Raw genomic sequence first — 19,459 nt, forward strand, 5'->3', positions numbered from 1 at the left:
ATGATTCACCCTAGCAAAATTTGAAGTTAACCTCTTCACCCCAGAGATTTCTCTTAATAGCCAAGGCAACTCTCCCCTCCAAAACAGTAATCTCAGGATTAGGAAATGAGCTGCCTGAGTAACAGGGTCTCCAGATACTCTACTATTTGGATTGTGTCTTCTTCTATTGATCACTAGGGAGTAGTCAGTGCTGTTTTGGGGAAAGAGACCCAGGAGTCTGGGACACACAGTTTGCACCTTTAGAAAACTCAAGCCAGAGTTACTGCTTTGTAACCCAAGAAGGAGCTGCTTCAAGGTAGAGGGGCTGTGAGAATCTAGAGGAAATTGATGTGACTTTGTCTGTCCTTTACTTCCAACCTCAGGCACTGGAGAGGCTTTTCCTTCCTCTCTAGTTCTTTTAGGTATTGCATTCTGGAAGGTATCTAAAGATTTCTCAGTGAAGTTCGAATTCCTGTTCAGCCATAGCTCTGCTCACTAAGACATTAGTGGTCTTCAGATTTTAAAAATGTGTGGACCATTTGATAAAACAGCATATTTTTACAAAGTGGTCTAAACTTAAATTACTGATGTATTTTAAATAATTATCAGGAAGGGCACTGATAAAGATTTGGGAAACGTTTTATAACTATTAGTGAAAATCCATGTCTTATTGCAGGCAATCAAATCTCCAGAGTGGGGGATGTGACTCTCAGGCATGAATACAGCTCCCTAGAAGACCTAAGAAACAGGCTGCTTGGTGAGTTTCCTGATATGCTGGAATGTTTTCTTTTTTCTTTTTTTACCCCTGCCTCCCCAAATGTTTATTGTAGTGTATATTCAGTTATCACACCAGCCAACATAGTTTATATTAGGAAGAATGCGCTCTCTCCTAGAGAATATTCTGATTTCTGTGCTTTTGGAAATGTGGATGTTTCAACTAATGTAGAGACAAGGGACATAAAGCTTCAAAAGTATTTAGTTAGGTCGCATACTGATGGCTGTTCAAAAATATAAGTTCCACGAGGACAAGGACCATTTCTCGAACATCTTTGTTTTCTTAGTGCTAGCCAAGTACCTATACTTTGTGGCTACTCAACACAGTGAACTGCTTAAAAAGATGATTTTGCTTGGATTTGAAGTAAAATGTTATTCTTCACAGGAAACAAACAAAAAATCAGGAAACAATGAGATAAATAACTTCTCTTCACTGGAGATAAAAATGTAAATAGTATATTCATCCATGATTGAGTAGGGGCAGACTTTGTTTTACTTTTTTTTTTTTTTTTTTTTTTTTGGTGGGGTGGGGGGATCATTTATTTGAAAGAACTGAAGATAGTAAAAAACTCTAAAATCAAAGACATTATCTGAATTTTGAGGTTTCTGTCCATCTGTACCCTCCCTACTTTTTTGTTTCTCATCTTTCCTTCCTCCACCCTAGATGAGTAATCCTGCTCTTGCCAATGTTTTTCATTTCCCTGTCCCACTCCGCACCCCTTTACTGATTGTTCTATCTGTTATAGTCTCCCACGTGATGGTGCTTGGGTAGCATTTTTTAGGGTGTTGACAGTTAGAGCTGATTAATGGTCTGGAGGAGGAGGGAAACAGAAATATTCTAGGCTACCAGCATGATTAAGATCCTCTGGCCAAGAAAGTGGAATTAATTAACCACCTGGATGAATTTCAATTCAAGTGTGCAAGTGTCACACAAACTGTGATTTTATAGTGGTAGATTCCAAACTCTTGCTTATAAGCCAGGAAAACCGTCTAGAAGTCACTGGAGGTTGGTGCAAGATATGTGAGCTAGGTGGGCTATGATGATCTAAGGGAGAAGTAAAATGTAGAGCATCTTCAGGAAAGAGATTAGAAGCAAACCTGAAAATCTTTTTTTTTTTTTTTTTTTTTTTTGACTGTGTCTTTTTTTAGGGCCACACCCGAGGCTTATGGAGGTTCCCAGGCTAGGGGTCAAATTGGAGCTGTAGCCGCCGGCCAATGCCACAGCCACAGCAACACTGGATACAAGCCTCGTCTGTGACCTACACCACAGCTCACGGCAATGCTGAATCCTTAACCCACTGAGTGAGGCCAGGGATTGAACCCGAATCCTCATGGATACTAGTCAGGTTTGTTAACCACTAAGCCATGATGAGAACTCCAGAACTGAAAATCTTATTCTAATCTACTACCTGTTCTTTACTGGGACATGTAGCAATGAATGGTTCTGGTCATTGCACCTCAAGAAATGTTTAAAGAGCATGAAAAAGTCCATATGAGGAGTTCCCGTCGTGGCTCAGCAGTTAACGAATCCGACTAGGAACCATGAGGTTGCGGGTTCAATCCCTGACCTTGCTCAGTGGGTTAAGGATCCAGCGTTGCTGTGAGCTGTGGCGTAGGTTGCAGACGTGGCTCGGATCCCGTGTTGCTGTGGCCCTAGTGTAGGCCAGCAACTACAGCTCCGATTCGACCCCTAGCCTGGGAACCTCCATATGCCATGGGAGCGGCCCTAGAAAAGGCAAAAGGACCAAAAAAAAAAAAAAAAAAAAAAGTCCATATGAGCAATTGGAAGGAAAATGATAAAATAAAATTTATAAAATCAAGGCTAAGATAATCACAGGCTTGTTTACTACACATCCTGGAATGCTAGGGTGAGGCCCCTCTACCCCATTCTGCTTTCCTTAGATATTTAAATTGGTTCATTTGTGGAAAATAAAAAGAAACATGTACTAATTAAACTAATAGTTATTAAGGGTTTCTTCCTCTGCATCAAGTCCTATGTCAAACTCTTCAGATGTATTAACCCATTTAATACTTACAGTGACTCTATGGAGTATTACTATATTCAACTTACAAATGAACTTAAATATTATGCTTAAAATATAGAGGAGCTACTGAAGGAATTTATTCAGGAAAACACCGTTAGCAGACTTTTTAAAAAGAATGTCGTGGAAGTTCCCTTATGCAGTGAGTTAAGTATCCAGCATTGTCACTACAGTGGCTCAGGTTGCTTCTACGGCATGGGTTCCATCCCTAGCCAGAAAAATTCCATGTGCCACGGGTACAGCCAAAAAAAAAAAGAGAATATTATGACATTTGGAATGAAGACTTGGACTAAGGTCAACTGAAATGGGGGAGATTCGTTAGAAGACCATCGCCGTCACACAGAGACTGATGGTGGTAGGAAGTTGGGTGTTAGCAGAAAGCATGGAGAGGTGGGGAGAGAGTGGAGAGAATTTCAGGAGGCACTGTCTTCAGTATGTTAAAAAAGGCATGGAGACACTTAGGATGATTCTCAGCTTCCTGAATGGAAGTAATGGTTAAACATAGCAGGTACGTGTTCTTTGGTGGCTCAGCAGGTCAAGAACCCAACGAGTATCCATGAGGACGCAGGTTCAATCCCTGGCCTCGCTCAGTGGGTTAAAGATCCAGTGTTTCTGTGGGCTGTAAAGTAGGTCGCAAATGTGGCTTGGATCTGGCATTACTGTGGCTGTGGTGTAGGCCGGGGGCTAGAGCTCTGATTTGACCCCTAACCTGGGACCTTTCATACGCCAAGAGTGCGGCCCTAAAAGGACCAAAAAATAAAAATAAAAAAATAAAAAACATAGTGGGTAATCAGGAGTAGATATAAGTTTAAGGGGCAGGGTTAAATCTGCTCTAGTATAGTCTTCGATTCTGAGCTCATGGGAGTAAGCCCATTTCTACCCCCATTACAACTTGGAATATGCAAAATTGAAGTAAAAAAAAATAGAACATCTGGTCCTTCTCTGATTAAATGAATTTTATTTTTGCTCTCACCCTAGGAAAACCCATTCTCTCCTTGAAGGGACTTGAAGGAATATCCTCAAATGTATTCTGTCTTCTCTCCTGCCTTTAGCTAGAATCAAGAAAATAAGCTAAATACCTGCATTGCCTTATGAAATCATTTTTCATGATCTTAGAGGATATTTGGTGCAGAGTTTCCAGAAGGACTATCAGAGGTGCTCTCTATTGTAATCTTTCATGATCATAGTAGATTTTAGTTCAGGGCTTAGGTAAGTGAAGTGTAGGACCTAGGGTTCCGGGGAGGAGAAGTCATTCTTAGAACCCTCACGGGGCACTTGGCATTGAAGTGCATTCTGACAGTGTTAAAGAATATCAGGCTTGGATATCTTGTCTCTCACTTAGGTCCCTGTTCCTAATTGGATGCTTAGGGGGCTAAATCAAGAGTTTTGGAGGAAGAACTATAGAGCGGGGCTTCTTCCTTGACCTTGACTCCCCTCTTCAATGGCTGGGTAATTATTTCTACAAATCTGCCTTTTGATGTGTCTCTACTTTCCTTCTCAGACCTATCTGTGCCATCAATCCCAGGGTCCTGGGGTAGCATTTCTATTATACCAAAGAAGAGGGTGGGAAAAGGTGGAGGGTCTGAGCAGTTGGCCAACAGCTGAACACTGGTGACCCTTGAAGTCTGGGGCGTTGCTCAGAGGATAGACACAACCTTTACTGAAGACCTTGGTCTGGCTACTCTCTTCTGTGATTAACTCATCACACCTGTCTTTCCTTTGCCCAGCTCTTTTAGATCTAGACCTCCCCCAGTGCCCAAGCCAAACTCCACAGCTGTGACTGTGTTCCTCTTTGAAGGTTTCTCCAGCTTTGGGTGGCAGCACAGGCTTGGCTTCTTCGTTGTCTTTCTAACTCTATACCTGCTGACTCTCGCTAGCAATGTCATTATTGTGACGGTTATTCGCCTGGACCATCACCTCCATACTCCCATGTACTTTTTCGTGGGCATGCTTTCCACCTCTGAGACCTGTTACACTGTGACCATAATTCCTCGCATGCTTTCTGACCTCCTGAGTCCTCACCAGCCCATTTCTATCCAGGGCTGTGCCACTCAGCTCTTCTTCTACCTCACCTTTGGTATCAGTAACTGCTTCCTGCTCACAGCCATGGGATATGATCGCTACGTGGCCATCTGCAACCCCCTGCGGTATTCAGTCATCATGGGTAAAGAGGCCTGTGTCCAGCTGGCATCTGGGTCCCTGGGAATTGGCCTGTGTATGGCCATTGTCCAGGTAACATCCGTGTTTGGCCTGCCCTTCTGTGATGCTTTTGTCCTCTCTCACTTCTTCTGTGACGTGAGACCCCTGCTGAAGCTGGCCTGCACAGACACCACTGTCAATGAGATCGTCAACTTTGTGGTCAGTGTTTGTGTCCTTGTTCTACCCATGGGCCTGGTCTTCATCTCCTATGTCCTCATCATCTCCACCATCCTTAAGATTGCTTCAGCCGAGGGTCGGAAGAAGGCCTTTGCCACCTGTGCCTCCCACCTCACAGTGGTCGTCATCCACTATGGCTGTGCCTCCATCATTTACTTGAAGCCTAAGTCCCAGAGTTCCCTGGGGCAGGAGCGACTCATCTCGGTGACCTACACCGTCATTACTCCTCTGCTGAACCCCGTCGTGTACAGCCTGAGGAACAAGGAGGTCAAAGATGCGCTGTGCAGAGCCCTGGGGCAAAGGCCCCTCTCCCCTCAATGAGGAGAGGTTGTCGACGGCCTTTTCTTTCATTTCATAAATATCTTAATTTTAATGCTGTTTCAGTTAGGCCTGTAAGTACAAGATGGAAAAGAACAGGCTACATTGAACTGGGCGTTAAAACTGGAGGCTTCTATTTGAGCTAGTCATGTTCTCTGTGCCCTTCTTCAAAGAGGGTAGAACATGACTTGGGATACACTGCTAAGAATTAAGGGAAAGACTGACATGTCTGGAACACACATGTCTGTGTACACACGTGTGCACACAGTTACACACAGCCTGAGAATATGTTGGGTTATACAATTCTATTAAGAAACAAAGGAGTTCCCATCATGGCTCAGTGGAAACGAATCTGACTAGCATCCATGAGGACATAGGTTCAATCCCTGATTTCCCTCAGTGGGTAAATATCCAGTGTTGCTGTGGCTGTGGGGTAGGCTGCCAGCTACAGCTCCTATTTGACCCCTAGCATGGGAACCTCCATATGCTGTGGGTGTGGCACTAAAAAGGCTAAACAAATAGCTAATGAACAAAATGTTTGGAAACCACCTCAGAATAAACTCTGTTGTCATTGTTAAGGAGGTAGGAGTAATTTGTAAAAAAATTTAACAAATAGGGGAGTTCCTGTCATGGCTCAGTGGTTAACGAATCTGACTAGGAACCAGGAGGTTGCAGGTTTGATCCCTGGCCTTGCCCTGTGGGTTAAGGATCCGGCGTTGCCATGAGCTGTGGTGTGGGTTACAGATTCGGCTTGGATCCTGCATTGCTGTGGCTCTGGCGTAGGCCGGTGGCTACAGCTCTGATTCAGCCCCTAGCCTGGGAGCCTCCATATGCCGCAGGAATGGCTCAATAAAAGGCAAAAACACCAAAAAAAAAAAATTAACAAATAGGAGATACATGAATGTCCTTTTCTGTGGACATTGAAGGCTTTCTTATAATCTGTTTTTGCTGCTTGCTAATATCCCAGCACAGCCTGAGAAATCTTCAAGAAGCTGGGTACACACTTTCCAAGTGGGTAGATCTGCTCTAACTTGACCATTCCTGGGAATGAGGAATGCAAGCATGGGAGACCAAAACATCATCAGCTGCTAAGAACACAGAAGTGGGTTGTCCATAGTCCCCAGATGCCTCAGTGAGAAAACTCCAACTGGAAAGGAGCACATGCTGCAAAGTTCAGTGCTTTTCACCCCTCCAACCGGGAATGAAAGAGGATGGAGTTTGGAAGGAGCCAAGCAGAATCCTAGTTCCTTTTGCAGGGTAGACCTAAATCTTTGAAATAGTGTTATAAATGTTAAGCACTTTAACTACAACTTTGGAAATTATTAACGATAGAGGTCTGAAGCTTGATTTAACTAAAAAATTATCTAGGAAGATCCCAAGTCTTCAGAGGTTAATTTTCAGAAATTTCCACCTCTGACTTAAAATCTGAGTTAAAAACATGGTGTCATGACACACAGATGGCCAAAAAACACATGAAAAGATGTTCAACATCACTCATTATTAGAGAAATGCAATTCAAAATTACTATGAAGTACCACCTTACACCAGCCAGAATGGCCATCATTAAAAAGACTACAAATAATAAGTGCTGGAGAGGGTGTGGAGAGAAAGGAACCCTATTACACTGTTGGTCGGATTGTAAATTGGTGCAACCACTGTGGAAAACAGTATGGAGGTTCTTCAGAAAACTAAACATAGAACTACCATTTGATCCAGCAATCCCACTCCTGGGCATCCATTCAGAGAAAACCATGACTCACAAAGACACATGTACTCCGATGTTCATTGCAGCACTATTTACAATAGCCAAGATATGGAAACAACCTAAATGTCCATCGACAGAGGAGTGGATCAAGAAGATGTGGTACATATACACAATGGAATATTACTTAGCCATTGAAAGGAACGAAATAGCATTTTTAGCAACATGGATGGACCTAGAAATTATCATGCTAAGTGAAGTCAGTCAGACAATGAGACACCAACATCAAATGCTATCACTTCCATGTGGAATTTGAAAAAAATGACACAATGAACTTCTTTGCATAACAGATACTGACTCACAAATTTTGAAAAATGGTTTCCAAAGGAGAGAGGTTGGGGGGTGGGGGGATGCTGGGGGTTTGGGATGGAAATGTTATAAAATTGGGTTGTGATGATCATTGTACAACTACAAATGTAATAAATTCGTTGAGTAATATAAAAAATAATAAAAAAAAAAATACATGGTGTCATGGAGATCCTGTTGTGGCTCAGCAGGTTAAGAACCTTGCTAGTATCCATGAGGATGAAGGCTCAATCCCTGGCCTCGCTCAGTGGGTTAAGGATTTGATGTTGCCACAAGCTGTGGTGTAGGTCTCAGACGCAGTTCAGATCTGGTGTTGTTGTGGCATCTGCAGCTCCAGTTGTACCCCTACCCTGGAAACTTCCATATACCGCAAATGCTGCCCTAAAACAAAACAAAACAATAGAAACCCCACACTGTCCCATGTCCAAGCATCACAGAAGGTGAGAGTGTGTGCTCTGGTCCTCTCCCCATCATCCTTCCCTCCTACCTGGCCTTCTATACCAAGGAATGAGCATAACCTGAGTTTCACACCCAGCCCCTGCAGTCTCCAGAATCTAACTGATCCCCTGGGGTGACTGTGCAGAAGCAAGATATCACTTAGAAGACTGTCATGAAGTTAGCTGGGTGCCAAATATGGGACAAGCCAGTGGAAATGAACAAATCTTCTAAGTCAAGTTAACATATCTTGGTTTGAAAAAAAAAAAAAAAAAAAAAAAAAAAAAACCTACTGGCGTGGGGAATCTGACCAAAGATAAAAGATATCTTTGCCTTTGTGACCAGATTTCCAGAAAAGATAGTTCATTTCTGTGAGGTTGACCAAAAGACAGTTATAATGTTTTTTTTTTTAATTTTGCTTAGTAGTTCTGCTTAGTCTAGATAGAGCTGTTAGGTAAAGGTCTGATGACCAGTGTCACATTTGCTTCTGTTTGCAGTTGTGCTTAGTGGATACTATGTTGCAGCCTCTTCAGGACCCACACAGTCATTCCCCCAGCTGCTGGGAGTGTCTTGGGCTGACAGCCCTCAGTTGAATCCTAACAGCTGCCTCCTCCAAAGTCACAGTCCCCTCCCATGGGTAGGCTTTCCAATGACTTATCTTTTTCAGAGTATAACGTTTGGCACTCTTATCTCCATTTGAGATGTTTACAAAAGGCTCTCCCTCTCTGGGGCTCTCATCTGTGAGATGGATTGAGGTTCTTAGCATGACTGCATCACATCTCCACTTCCCCCTCTGCCCAGTTCTGCCTTCACTTCCACATGGGCGTTGATGCTGAGAGTGCTTCCTAACACGCTTGCTGCTTTCAAATCTCTGTTTCAGAGTCTGTTTCCCGGGGATCCCAGCCTGCAACACTCTAGGACCCCATTTCTGTAACAGTGATTAGCCAGTGGAGAACCCAAATTTTCAGCCTTGATATGATCTAGTGAAGGTCAGTGCTTCCTATATTTTAATTTAAAAAATAACTTTCTCCTATTCATTGAATGATATTTACAAAGACTCAATGTAGTCTGTGGCAGTGCTGTTACTACCTCCTCGGAAACTGCTTAAAAAAATAAAAACCCTTGTTTTTCTCAGAATCCACAAGAAGTCATTCCTTTGTCTTCAAAAATTTCTCTACGAGCAATTTCAATTTCATTGCATTCTTTACCTTGCAGTGAGATTGCTGATCACTCTCAGTGAGAGTTGAAAAGTTGCAAATAACAGCAAAGTGTGCCTAAGTCATTCCACTTTTCAAGAAGGGAAAAACTGTGGGTGCTGTGATATGTGCAGGTGGGCTTGGTGGTGGTCCTGTGCACATTTATAGAGTAAATGTTTATTGGGGGGAATGTCATGGAAACTAGGGCACCAGATGGATACTCAGGCTTGGTAACTAGTTGTCCAGGATTGGGTAGACAGCTTAAGGCAGGAAGACAATACCACTCTCTGAGGTTCTCCAGGCACCTAGGCTGGCAAGTGCCTCTGCCATTCTCAACCTAAAGCTCCCATCTTTGGGTTAAAGGAGATGCTCCTGTTGTCTCCTTTCCCACCTCATGAGATGAAAGAGTGAGCAGGGCCTGTCTTCAGGTACCTGATTTCCCCAAATACTGACAAGCTGTGTCTTTTGTCTGAGTTTCCACTTTTGAGGTGGCTGAGGAAATTTGTCCTCCATTGACCACTGGTGTGGAGCTACTGACTTGATTTTCAAAAAAACCCAATTCCTAATTATTGGGGGTTTGTAACAGTTTGTGGCAGCCAATTTGGAACAACAGTCACAGGAAAGAAATTTAGTCTATAGACTGGCCTAGACAAATTTGGTGTGAGATTGGAGGTAACAGAGGGAGCCCCAAGAGTATATATGTATCTACACACATATAACTGAATCAATTACTTTTCTATACACCAGAAGTTACAAAATCATAAACCAACTCTACTTCAATTTAAAAAAAATTAAAGTTATGGGGTTCCCGTCGCGATTCAGCAGAAACAAATCTGACTAGCATCCGTGAGGACACAGGTTCGCTCCCTGGCCTCGCTCAGTGGGTTAAGGATTCAGAGTTGCTGTGGCTGTAGTGTAGGCTGGCAGCTGAAGCTCCGATTGGACCCTAGCCTGGGAACTTCCATATGTCATGGGTGCGGCTTTCTAAAAAGACCAAAAAAAAAAAAAAAAAAAAAAAAAAAGAGAGAGAGAAAAGAAAGAAAAAGGAAAAAAAACCTAAAGTTACTTAAGAAATGGCCAATGCAAAAGGAGCACTCTGACCCTCCTCTCTGTTCCCCTGAAAGTAGGAAATACATTTATTTTATGAACTGTGCATTCCCTGATCTGGAGGTCAAAGGGCACCATTGTTGCCAGAGAAGGGGAACTCAGGGCTGAGAAGCCTGTGTAAACAAACCTTGTTACTTCACTGATTTAATGCCTCAAGCCCAAACTCTGTCTAGAGTCTTCACTAATGGAGCACCCAAAACCCAAGTGTCTTTATTCTTGCTCTCAAAATTTATTGTTTCTTTGTCTAAAAAGAATGAAAGCTGCCTGCTTTGGCCACTTGTTGGGTCTCATTCCTATGGGACCTCTATGCACGTGAATTACAATGTGTTTCTTTTTCTATCCTGTTAATGTGTGCTGTATCAATTTTACTGTTAGTTCAGCCACAGTAACCCAAGAGGAATGAAAGGGGAAATCTCCCCTTCCCCGACATCAGATACCTTTATTTATTTATTTAGTAGGCCACACCCACAGCATATGGAGGTACCCAGGCTAGGGGTCCAATCGGAGCTGTAGCTGCCGGCCTACACCACAGCAACGCAGGATCCGAGCCATGTCTGCAACCTACACCACAGCTCACAGCAATGCTGGATCCTTAACCCACTGAGCGAGAGCAGGGATCAAACCTGCATCCTTATGGATACTAGTCAGATTCATTTCTGCTGAGCCATGATGGGAACTCTCAAATACCTATATTTATAAAAATAAAAAATGAAAAAAAAGGCTTTAATGATATCCCCCTGCTATTTATAGCTCCTAAGCATCCTTTGGAGAAAGTGGGACTTGTCAGTCTTGTGGATATTTACCAATTTCCCCCCAGTTCACTTCCTCTTTATGTTGTTAATTGTTCAAAAACATTAAAGGTGCTCTGATTTCTCACTGACTGTTGTGAGCTCATGGTCTGCACTGACAGTATATTTCCTCTCTCTCCTGATGCTTTTCCCAGGCCCTCAGTATAACTGTCTCCATGAGCAGAGGTGGGGTGAGGGTGGGAGAGCAAAGATTGGGTCTTTGTCTAAGATCTTACCCAGTCCTGGACTGTTTTCAGAGTGAGAGCTATGATTATTACTTGCCAGGATTTTTCCAAGATGCTTAGTTCAGATGCTATAAGAAAATAGAATCTAAGATTTAAATTTGGGAGATACTAGAGGAGTGAAGCAATCCCAGGGGAATCTTAGACTGAGCCCTAACCCCAGAGTTCTATGGCTCAAGCCTGCTCCAGATTCTACCAAGAACTAGAAGTTCATAGTGAGTTAAAGAGAGAGCCTAAAAATGATTGACTTCACCAGCATCCTACCATGTCTTCTCGTTTCTAGTTCGGACTTACAAATGGAAAGTATATTACAAAAAAGACTATTTCTGGAGTTCCTGTCGTGGCTCAGTGGTTAACGAATCCGACTAGGAACCATGAGGTTGCAGGTTCGATCCCTGTCCTCGCTCAGTGGGTTAAGGATCGGCGTTGCTGTGAGCTATGGTGTAGGTTGTAGATGCAGCTCAGATCTGGCTTAGGCTGGTGGTGGCTACAGCTCCGATTAGACCCCTAGCCTGGGAACCTCCATATGCCTCAGGATCGGCCCTAGAAAAGCCAAAAAGACAAAAAAAAAAAAAAAAAAAAAAGACTATTTCTAATCTAGAACAGCACGGTTCTTGCTTCTAGAAGCAAAAAAGAAACTATCAAGCCTCGATTACTTAGAAACATCATGGTATATGGTTTCATACTTCTTTTATTGAAGCTGTATGACTCTTTTGCAGATGCTAATAAATGAATCTATACATTTTTCTTATTTAACTGATGTTTATTGAGCACTGATTATTACATGCCAGTTACAGTTGGTTCAATGAAGCAGTTATGTAAAGCCTTGAGCATTTTCTAGGTACCTATGAACTGTGACAACTGAGAAGCAATTGCTGATACTGAAAAGAAATTGCTATCGCAGATGTTTCTTGAGCAGGGTTATCAGTCCGTTCGGGGGTCTGAGCTAGGCTGTGGGTCTGTAAATTTTTTGCCTCTCCTGGTCTTCTTAATTTTCAAGAGAAATCTGAACTGCTGCTGGGTTGAGATCAGTAGCCCTGTGTCCACAACAAACAGAATCGCCACCAACAATGGGATATGAAGCTGTAGCCAGTAATAGTTCGAGGGAACTGAAGGGGAATCTAGATGCAACAAGAAACATAACTCGTATTAGGAATTGAAAAAAGTGAAGTTCAGGGCTTCATCCTGCATAAGAGAAGAACCCAACATGGTCTTTCACCTTGCATCCAGGAACAAAGAACATGACATGGCATCCAGGAACAGAGAGAAAACACTCATGGGTTTGAGTTCCTCATTCTGTGCTCCCTGGAGCCCTGTGGAGTCCTGAGTATTTCCCCCCCAGCCCCTGTCTTGTGGTTTGTCTATACCCAATATGCTCAAGGGGGTAGGTCATAGGAAAGATTACCCCTTTCTTAGAGCCAACAGGACCAACATTCCCATATGATTTAGAGGTGGAAAGGAGACTGAGGGCAGGGAGTCAACAGTGCCTTATTATCAATCAATCATCATTTATTGGATGTCTGTTGGGTGAGAGGAAGATGTTGGACTAGATCACATTTTAATTGCCTCCCCAGTTCCATTATTTTGTGATTTTATTTTTCTGTTTACAAAGTACTGATTTTTTGGTGTGTGATTATTCTAGAATTATAGAACCCTAGAATATTACAACAAGAAATTACTTCCAGATTACCTATACCAGTAATGTCTAGCTCTGGCTACACATTACCACTACTTGAAAGAGCTTTTAAAAATCCTGATGCCCGGGACTCACTCCAAACCAATTAAACCGGGAGTTCCTGTCATGGCTCAGTGGTTAATGAACCCGACTAGTATCCATGAGGACGTGGGTTCAATCCCTGGCCTTCCTCAGTGGGTTAAGGATCTGGTGTTGCCATGATCTCTGGTGTAGGTCACAGAAGCAGTTTGGATCCCTTGTTGCTGTGGCTGTGGCATAGGCCAGAGGCTATAGCTCTGATTCAACCCCTAGCCTGGAAACTTCCATATGCCATGGGGTGGCCCTAAAAAGACCAGGAAAAAAAGAAAAAAAAAATCAGAGTCTCAAGGAATGATATACAGATATCAATAGTTTAATTCCCCAAGTGATTCTGATGGAGTCTAATCCAAAGCCTTTATTTTAGAGATGAGGATACTGGAAGCCCAGCAATAATTAGCATTTAGGTCTCAAATTAGTTAACAGAGAATTACCATTAGAGCATAAATCTGGCTTCTGGTCTCATGCTTTTTTAGGATATTAACATGACCAAAGTCTGTGAAGCAAAAAGCCTAACTTCTCCATTGCAGGGCAACAATTTCAAAGACTCCCTATTTTATATGAAGTTTGGCAAGAGCAGTCTTTGCCACTGGCTCTAGAGGCAGCTCACCTGCCTATTTTTGCCTCATCAAGCCCTCTTTCTCCTCTCCCAACGCACATTCACACAACCTGTTGACTTGTTGGTCTCCCTTCCCAGCCTCCTAGGCTAAAGTGAACTCTTCACGCTCTTCATAGCTTCTGTTCCTTCAACCTGGAAACTCCTTTTCAATTCGACAAATTTAGGAGCAACAGGTAAATTTACTTGGATAGTATTTCAAAGTTTACAAATCAATCTCACAAGCGTCACATTTAAGATTTATAAAATTCCATAAGGTGAGCAAGTATTACTGTTGCATTGAACAAATAAGGGACTTAAGACAGATTGAGTGATTATATTCTATGCCTCGTCTCATTGTATGTCTAGTAGACTTCTCAGGGAGTCACAGCTGCCCCCTGATCAACAGCTGCAATCCCTTTAGGTTCAGATGTTCTTTCCCCTTTTCCCTGCTATGGCCTCCTTCCCTTTCCCTTACCAACTCACCTGTTTGTATGGTAATGGTGAGAGTAGTAGAGTTTTTTGGTATTTTCTGAATTATGCCCGTGCACCAATAAGAGCCACTGTCTTCTCTTTTGGCATTGGTAATGGAGAGGTTGTGGTTCTCATACCAGTACTTGAGGGCTTTGCCATCCTTGTAGTAGATCACCTTATAGACATTCAGATTCTTCCAGCCGTGACACCTGAGGAGGAAGGACTGGCCTTCCCTCACCACCGGGACAGAGGTCTGAAGGAGCAGCCAGTCTGAAGAGAGTTCATTATGTAACAATGAATGGATACATTGACAGATAAAGGAGATCATGAAGAGAGTGTGCAAAGGAAACATCTGTTTATCATTAACCCATTCCTTGGCTCATAAGTTCAACAAAAAAGAAACAAAATAATGCTTAGAACCCATCTGCTTTATTGATAACTCCCCCTCTCCTCCTGAAAAGTAAGTCTGGGACCACCCATAGACTATCTGAAAACCATTACCCCTTACAGTCCTGTTGTTACATCCAGTCACTGAGAAGAAAGTAAACCTACTCTGCCTATGGAGTCAGCCTAGGAGTGTCTGCTTTGTCTTCTCCAACCTTATAGGTGATTCCCAGTTCTATTAATCATAGTTAGTTGCTGACTTCCTCTGAGCATATATCACAATTTTAAGTATTTTTGTAATTACTGATTTGTTATCCATTTCCTCACTTGGCTCTATACTTCAAAGGCCAGGGCCATGTATGTTCCTGACATTTTATCCCCAGTGCCTAACACAATACCTAGAAGTTGGTAGGTTCTCAAATATTTGTCAGTAATGAGTCAGAAAAATACAAGAGTCAGGTGGTATGGATAATGGTCCTTTTAAGAATTGAAGTAGGAGTTCCTGTCGTGGCTCAGCAGAAACGAATCTGACTAGCATCCATGAGGACGCAGGTTTGATCCCTGGCCTCACTCCGTAGGTTAAGGATCTGGGGTTGCCTTGAGCTGTGGTCCAGGTTGCAGACATGGCCTGGATCTGGCATTGCTATGGGTGTGGTATAGGCTGTAGCTCTGATTCAACCCCTAGCCTGGGAACCTCCATATGCCTCAGGTGTGGCCCTAAAAAGACAGAAAAAAAAATTGAAAAGCATTCACCAAAGGAGAATTTTAAATGGAAAGGTAGCTATTTTGCTTTGTTTAGGAGAAATCCTTGAGGACGTCTCTAGAATCTACTCCAAAGAAATAAAGGTGCTACTTTACACTGCTTTAGTTTGTATTTGGAATTTGTATACAAATGTTGAAACATCTCTTTTTTACACAAGCAAAAAATACAAATTATGTTTATACTTTAATATATATTTTAAATATAAAGCAAAATATAAATGGTGACCTAGTGATTCAATTGAAATCATTACTTTGTTCAGTCAACACTTACAAACAAATCCACATATGCCTGAGCATACTGCACTAATTGTAGACAGTAGAAGAGTAATAAAGAAGGAGCAAACATAGGATTTGGTCTTAAGTGAAAGTAGAGGACATATACTGTAGAGAACATGTATAGAGATATCTTCGAAAACTAAGAGTACAACTTAATATTCAGGTTGTAACACATGGAAAATCTCAGAGCAAATCTTTTTTTTTTTTTTTTTTTTTTTTCCTTTTTAGGGCTACACCTGAGGCATATGGAGGTTCCCAAGCTAAGGATCAAATTGGAGCTGCAGGTGCCAGCCTACACTACAGCCACAGCAAAGTAGGATCCAAGTCACATCTGCGACCTACACCAGAGCTCACGGCTGTGCCAGATCCTTAACCCACTGAGCAAGGCCAAGGATCAAACCCGCAACTTCACGGTTACTAGTCGGATTAATTTCCACTGCACCACGACGGGAACTCCAATCACAGAGCAAGTCTTTAAATCAAACCTTTTGATCCTATTTAACATATACAGCTCTCTACAGTGTTCACATATCCAATATGCCATTTGACCATGTAACACGCATGTGCACCTATGTAGAAAAGATAATCAGAAGTGAAATAGAGGAGTTCCCATCGCTGCGCAGTGGAAACGAATCCGACTAGGAACCATGAGGTGGCGGGTTGATCACTGGCCTTGCCAAGTGAGTTAAGGATTCAGCATTGCTGTGAGCTGTGGTATAAGTCATAAGCTTGGCTCAGATCCCACATTGCTGTGGCTGTGGTGTAGGCCAGCAGATGTAGCTCCGGTTGGACCCCTAGTCTGGGAACCTCCATATGCCATGGGGTGACCCTAAAAAGCAAAAAAAAAAAAAAAAAAAAAAAAAAGAAGTGAAATACAGTAGAGGAATAACATGGAGAGATTGCCAGAATATTGAAAGAAGGCAGAAGAAGAAAGAAGGTCAAAGAAAATAGGAGGACAGGTCTTGAGAGAAAGACCCCAAGTCCCACCATGGTGCCCCTAAGTCTTGAAATAACTTGCTCTCTCCCCATCTTCAGAAAGGTGATTCCTCCCTCACATGAGAGAATTGCTATTTCCATAACCCTGGAACTTACCACTGATGACTTCTAGGTGCACAGGTTCACTCATTGTAAAGTCTTTGCTTTGGCATCTGTATTTGCCGCTGTCCCCAGGTTTTGCATTCTTAAGGTCCCAACTCGAAGTTTTCACTTCCAAAGTTTTGTTGTTGTGTGTCCAATTGGTGGGGTAATTTTCAAGGGAATAGTTCCCAATACATGTGAGAGTCACATTCTCTCCTCTAAATATTCGATTCCATGGGGGATTCAAGGACACCTGAGATTCCTGGATGACTTCAAGAAGGGCAGGTTGTGGAAAGAAACATAGAAGGAGGAAAAAAAAAATCATTGAAAACAGCCAAGCCTCCAAAGTACAGACATACCAATTTTGTCAAGACAATCAATGATCAGTCTACCCTAATAGTGTTGGTGATAAAAAAACTCTCTGATTCTTAGGATTAAAGGAAGTCAGAAAGGGTGTTGTGGCCCCAGAGAGCTGCCAAGCTAGGAAGAGAGAGACTGGACACAAATGCAAGATACTAAAAAACAAGCAAATTTACTATGTGGTATAAGATAGTTCACTCTGATTCTCTTGATTCAATTTTAGTATCTGTTTTTTTTTTATTACTCAATGAATTTATTGCATTTATAGTAGTATCTCTTAATGAGAACAGCAGTTTCTTTTCAGGCAGAGGTGATGTCTCTGATGTTCCACCATAGTTCAGCACAATGACTATGACATAGTAAGTGTTCACTAAATAGTTATTGAGTTGATGAATGAGTGAATAATGGATGAATGAAGGTACTGGATTAGATGCAATATAAGGTCTCTCCCAGCTCTCAATTTTTATGACTATTTAATTGTGAGTGAATATGGGATGTGAAAATATATGTCAATTCTGGAAGGTAATGAGAAGCACCGAGAGGATCAGTCTTAAAGGGCTTTCAGGAAAAAAGAGATGTGGTACAAATTTCAACAGAAACTTAGGAAGTGGCCAAGTGGTGATGAGGAAGAGATGATGCAGTCAAGAGAGAGCTAGACTTGGATCCAAGGCACTTGAGTTAGAATCCAGCCCACTGTTAGCTGTGTAACCTCCAGCAGATCACTTAATCTGAGCATCCTCAGATTAAAAATCCTCAGTTAGAAAATTGCAGTACGGATCACAGTGATGATAATGTAAGAATTGAATGAGGTTACACGATAGTGGCCAAAAGAGAGGCTGAGGCACTTAGATGATCCACAGGCAGGATTGTTGGCACAAGAAAGAAAAGCGTGACTTGAGAGGATGAAGTGGCAGGTGAGCAGTTTTGAATGGAAGGAAAGAAGGAAGCAGGTAAGGTGGAAATGGAAAGCTCAGAATAATGATCATTAGAAAACAAAGGTAGTGGGAGGAAGGCAAAAAGTGAAGGGAAAGTGGCTCCCAGACACACTGAAATGCTGAGGACAGGGGACTTACCTGCTGCCATGCCATCTGGAGCTGCAAAAATCCAGAAATGATATGTTAGTGTCTATCCTCAGCCTTCTGGTATTCCTGAAGACTGGGATCTGGGTATGATGATGAAGTCCACATCCGTGGAATTTTCAGAAATCTGAGCCAGGGAGAGAAGCAGCTTCTCTTTCCTCTCTCCTTCCTCCCCTGCCCTCTGGGAAATTCCAGCATGATTGCTAGGACCAGCCTTTCAGTCTGGCTCCCCCCTTAGATGGTGCTCAGTCCTGATTGCCCTGCTGTCCAGCTTGACATCCCTCGGAATCCCTGGGAAGTGCCCCCACGGTTTGCATATGGCCCAGAAAAAGTCACCACTAAAACTATCAGGGTTCCTACCCCAACTGCTCCCCTAGTCTATTTTTGTCCCTTCAGGAGGGGTACCTACTTACAGAAGAGCAGCAGAGCTATCCATAGCAGGGCAGGGACTCCTATGGGAGTAGACATTTTCTCTGTGGCCCCCGGTTGCCAACTGGACTGGAGAGATGTAGGGTCTTAGAATAAACTTGAAACTAAAAAGGAGAAGGAAATGTTCTCTGTATCATATCTGGTTAACTAATCAGCTGCGCCTAAGTTTGCTTCCTTCTGTAGAGATAATATTCAGAGAGGTGCCTAATCGGGCAATTTTATATTTACCCCCTTACTGCACTCTCCATCCCACCTCCACATACGCACCTGGAATCTACTGGAAGAGAGGCATAGAGCCAGGCACTCAGGTATGGGGCTTTCTTGAGCTATCAGTCAATGTACAGCTATTTAGTTTGCAACTCAGAAAAATGAGGAGCAGGGGAGAGCAGGATAAAACCACAGGAATTATTGGGCACCTAGTATATGCCAGGCACTATGCTATATACATCATATAGTTCATTCATTTCTCACAATAATCCTATGAAGTAGGTACCACTGTTATCTTGGACCTTAAGTAACTTGTCACAGGGTCCTCCCTAGTAAATGGCTAATATGGGATTCAAACATCAAACATTTAAAAATCCAACCCCAGGAGTTGCCGTCGTGCCTCAGCAAATTAAGAACCCAACCAGTGTCCATGAAGATGCAGGTTCATCCCTGGACTCACTCAGTGGGTTAAGGATTCAGTCTTGCCATGAGCTGTGGTGTAGGTCACAGGTGTGTCTCAAATCTGGTGTTGCTGTGGCTATGGTGTAGGCCAGCAGCTGTGGCTCCAATTTGACCCCTAGCCTGGGAACTTCCATATGCCACAGGTATGGCCCTAAAAAGAAAAAGAAGAAAAAATAAAAATCTAACCCCATAGTAGAATTCTTAATCATGATGACATGCAGGTGTACAAATATGGCCAACAATTGCTGAAATTCTGTT

General features: G+C 42.6%; 3 protein-coding genes across 6 annotated transcripts in view; 2 read left to right on the top strand and 1 right to left on the bottom strand.

The window, feature by feature from the left end:
- The window catches only part of LOC100520241 (olfactory receptor 10J1-like), a 328,271-nt gene that overhangs the window by 277,902 nt on the left and 30,910 nt on the right, over positions 1-19,459 (top strand). For all 3 annotated transcript variants that reach the window (XR_002343383.1, XM_021089593.1, XM_003125683.3), the window contains exon 2: positions 656-736. The gene's annotated coding sequence lies outside the window, so the exon portion shown is untranslated. The remainder of the gene's footprint in view (positions 1-655; positions 737-19,459) is intronic.
- LOC100520074 (olfactory receptor 10J3-like) lies at positions 4,610-5,611 on the top strand. The gene has a single exon (XM_021089599.1). It carries the CDS (start codon positions 4,725-4,727, stop codon positions 5,490-5,492), a length of 768 nt encoding a protein of 255 aa, XP_020945258.1. The 5' UTR covers positions 4,610-4,724; the 3' UTR covers positions 5,493-5,611.
- On the bottom strand, positions 12,068-18,649 carry FCER1A (Fc fragment of IgE receptor Ia). 2 transcript variants are annotated; one of them, XM_021089597.1, is made up of 5 exons: positions 18,517-18,649; positions 18,098-18,118; positions 16,680-16,934; positions 14,178-14,435; positions 12,068-12,446 (listed from the first exon to the last, which is right to left on the bottom strand). In XM_021089597.1, exons 1-5 carry the CDS (start codon positions 18,569-18,571, stop codon positions 12,250-12,252), a joined length of 786 nt encoding a protein of 261 aa, XP_020945256.1. In that variant the 5' UTR covers positions 18,572-18,649; the 3' UTR covers positions 12,068-12,249. The 2 variants fall into 2 exon arrangements, with proteins under 2 accessions (XP_020945256.1, XP_020945257.1); XM_021089598.1 differs by having other exon boundaries at positions 16,680-16,926; positions 18,517-18,636.

Source organism: Sus scrofa, chromosome 4 (assembly GCF_000003025.6).
Source record: "Sus scrofa isolate TJ Tabasco breed Duroc chromosome 4, Sscrofa11.1, whole genome shotgun sequence".
Classification (NCBI taxonomy): Eukaryota; Metazoa; Chordata; class Mammalia; order Artiodactyla; family Suidae; genus Sus; species Sus scrofa.

Excerpts from the sequence above, each read along its gene's own strand:
- LOC100520074 (XM_021089599.1), top strand. The coding sequence starts at position 4,725 with ATGTACTTTTTCGTGGGCATGCTTTCCACCTCTGAGACCTGTTACACT.
- FCER1A (XM_021089597.1), bottom strand. The coding sequence starts at position 18,571 with ATGTCTACTCCCATAGGAGTCCCTGCCCTGCTATGGATAGCTCTGCTG. Across the intron at positions 18,119-18,516 it reads GATAGCTCTGCTGCTCTTCT|CTCCAGATGGCATGGCAGCA; the intron begins GTAAGTAGGTAC and ends GGATTTTTGCAG. Across the intron at positions 12,447-14,177 it reads CACCATTACCATACAAACAG|ATTCCCCTTCAGTTCCCTCG; the intron begins GTGAGTTGGTAA and ends TGTTGCATCTAG.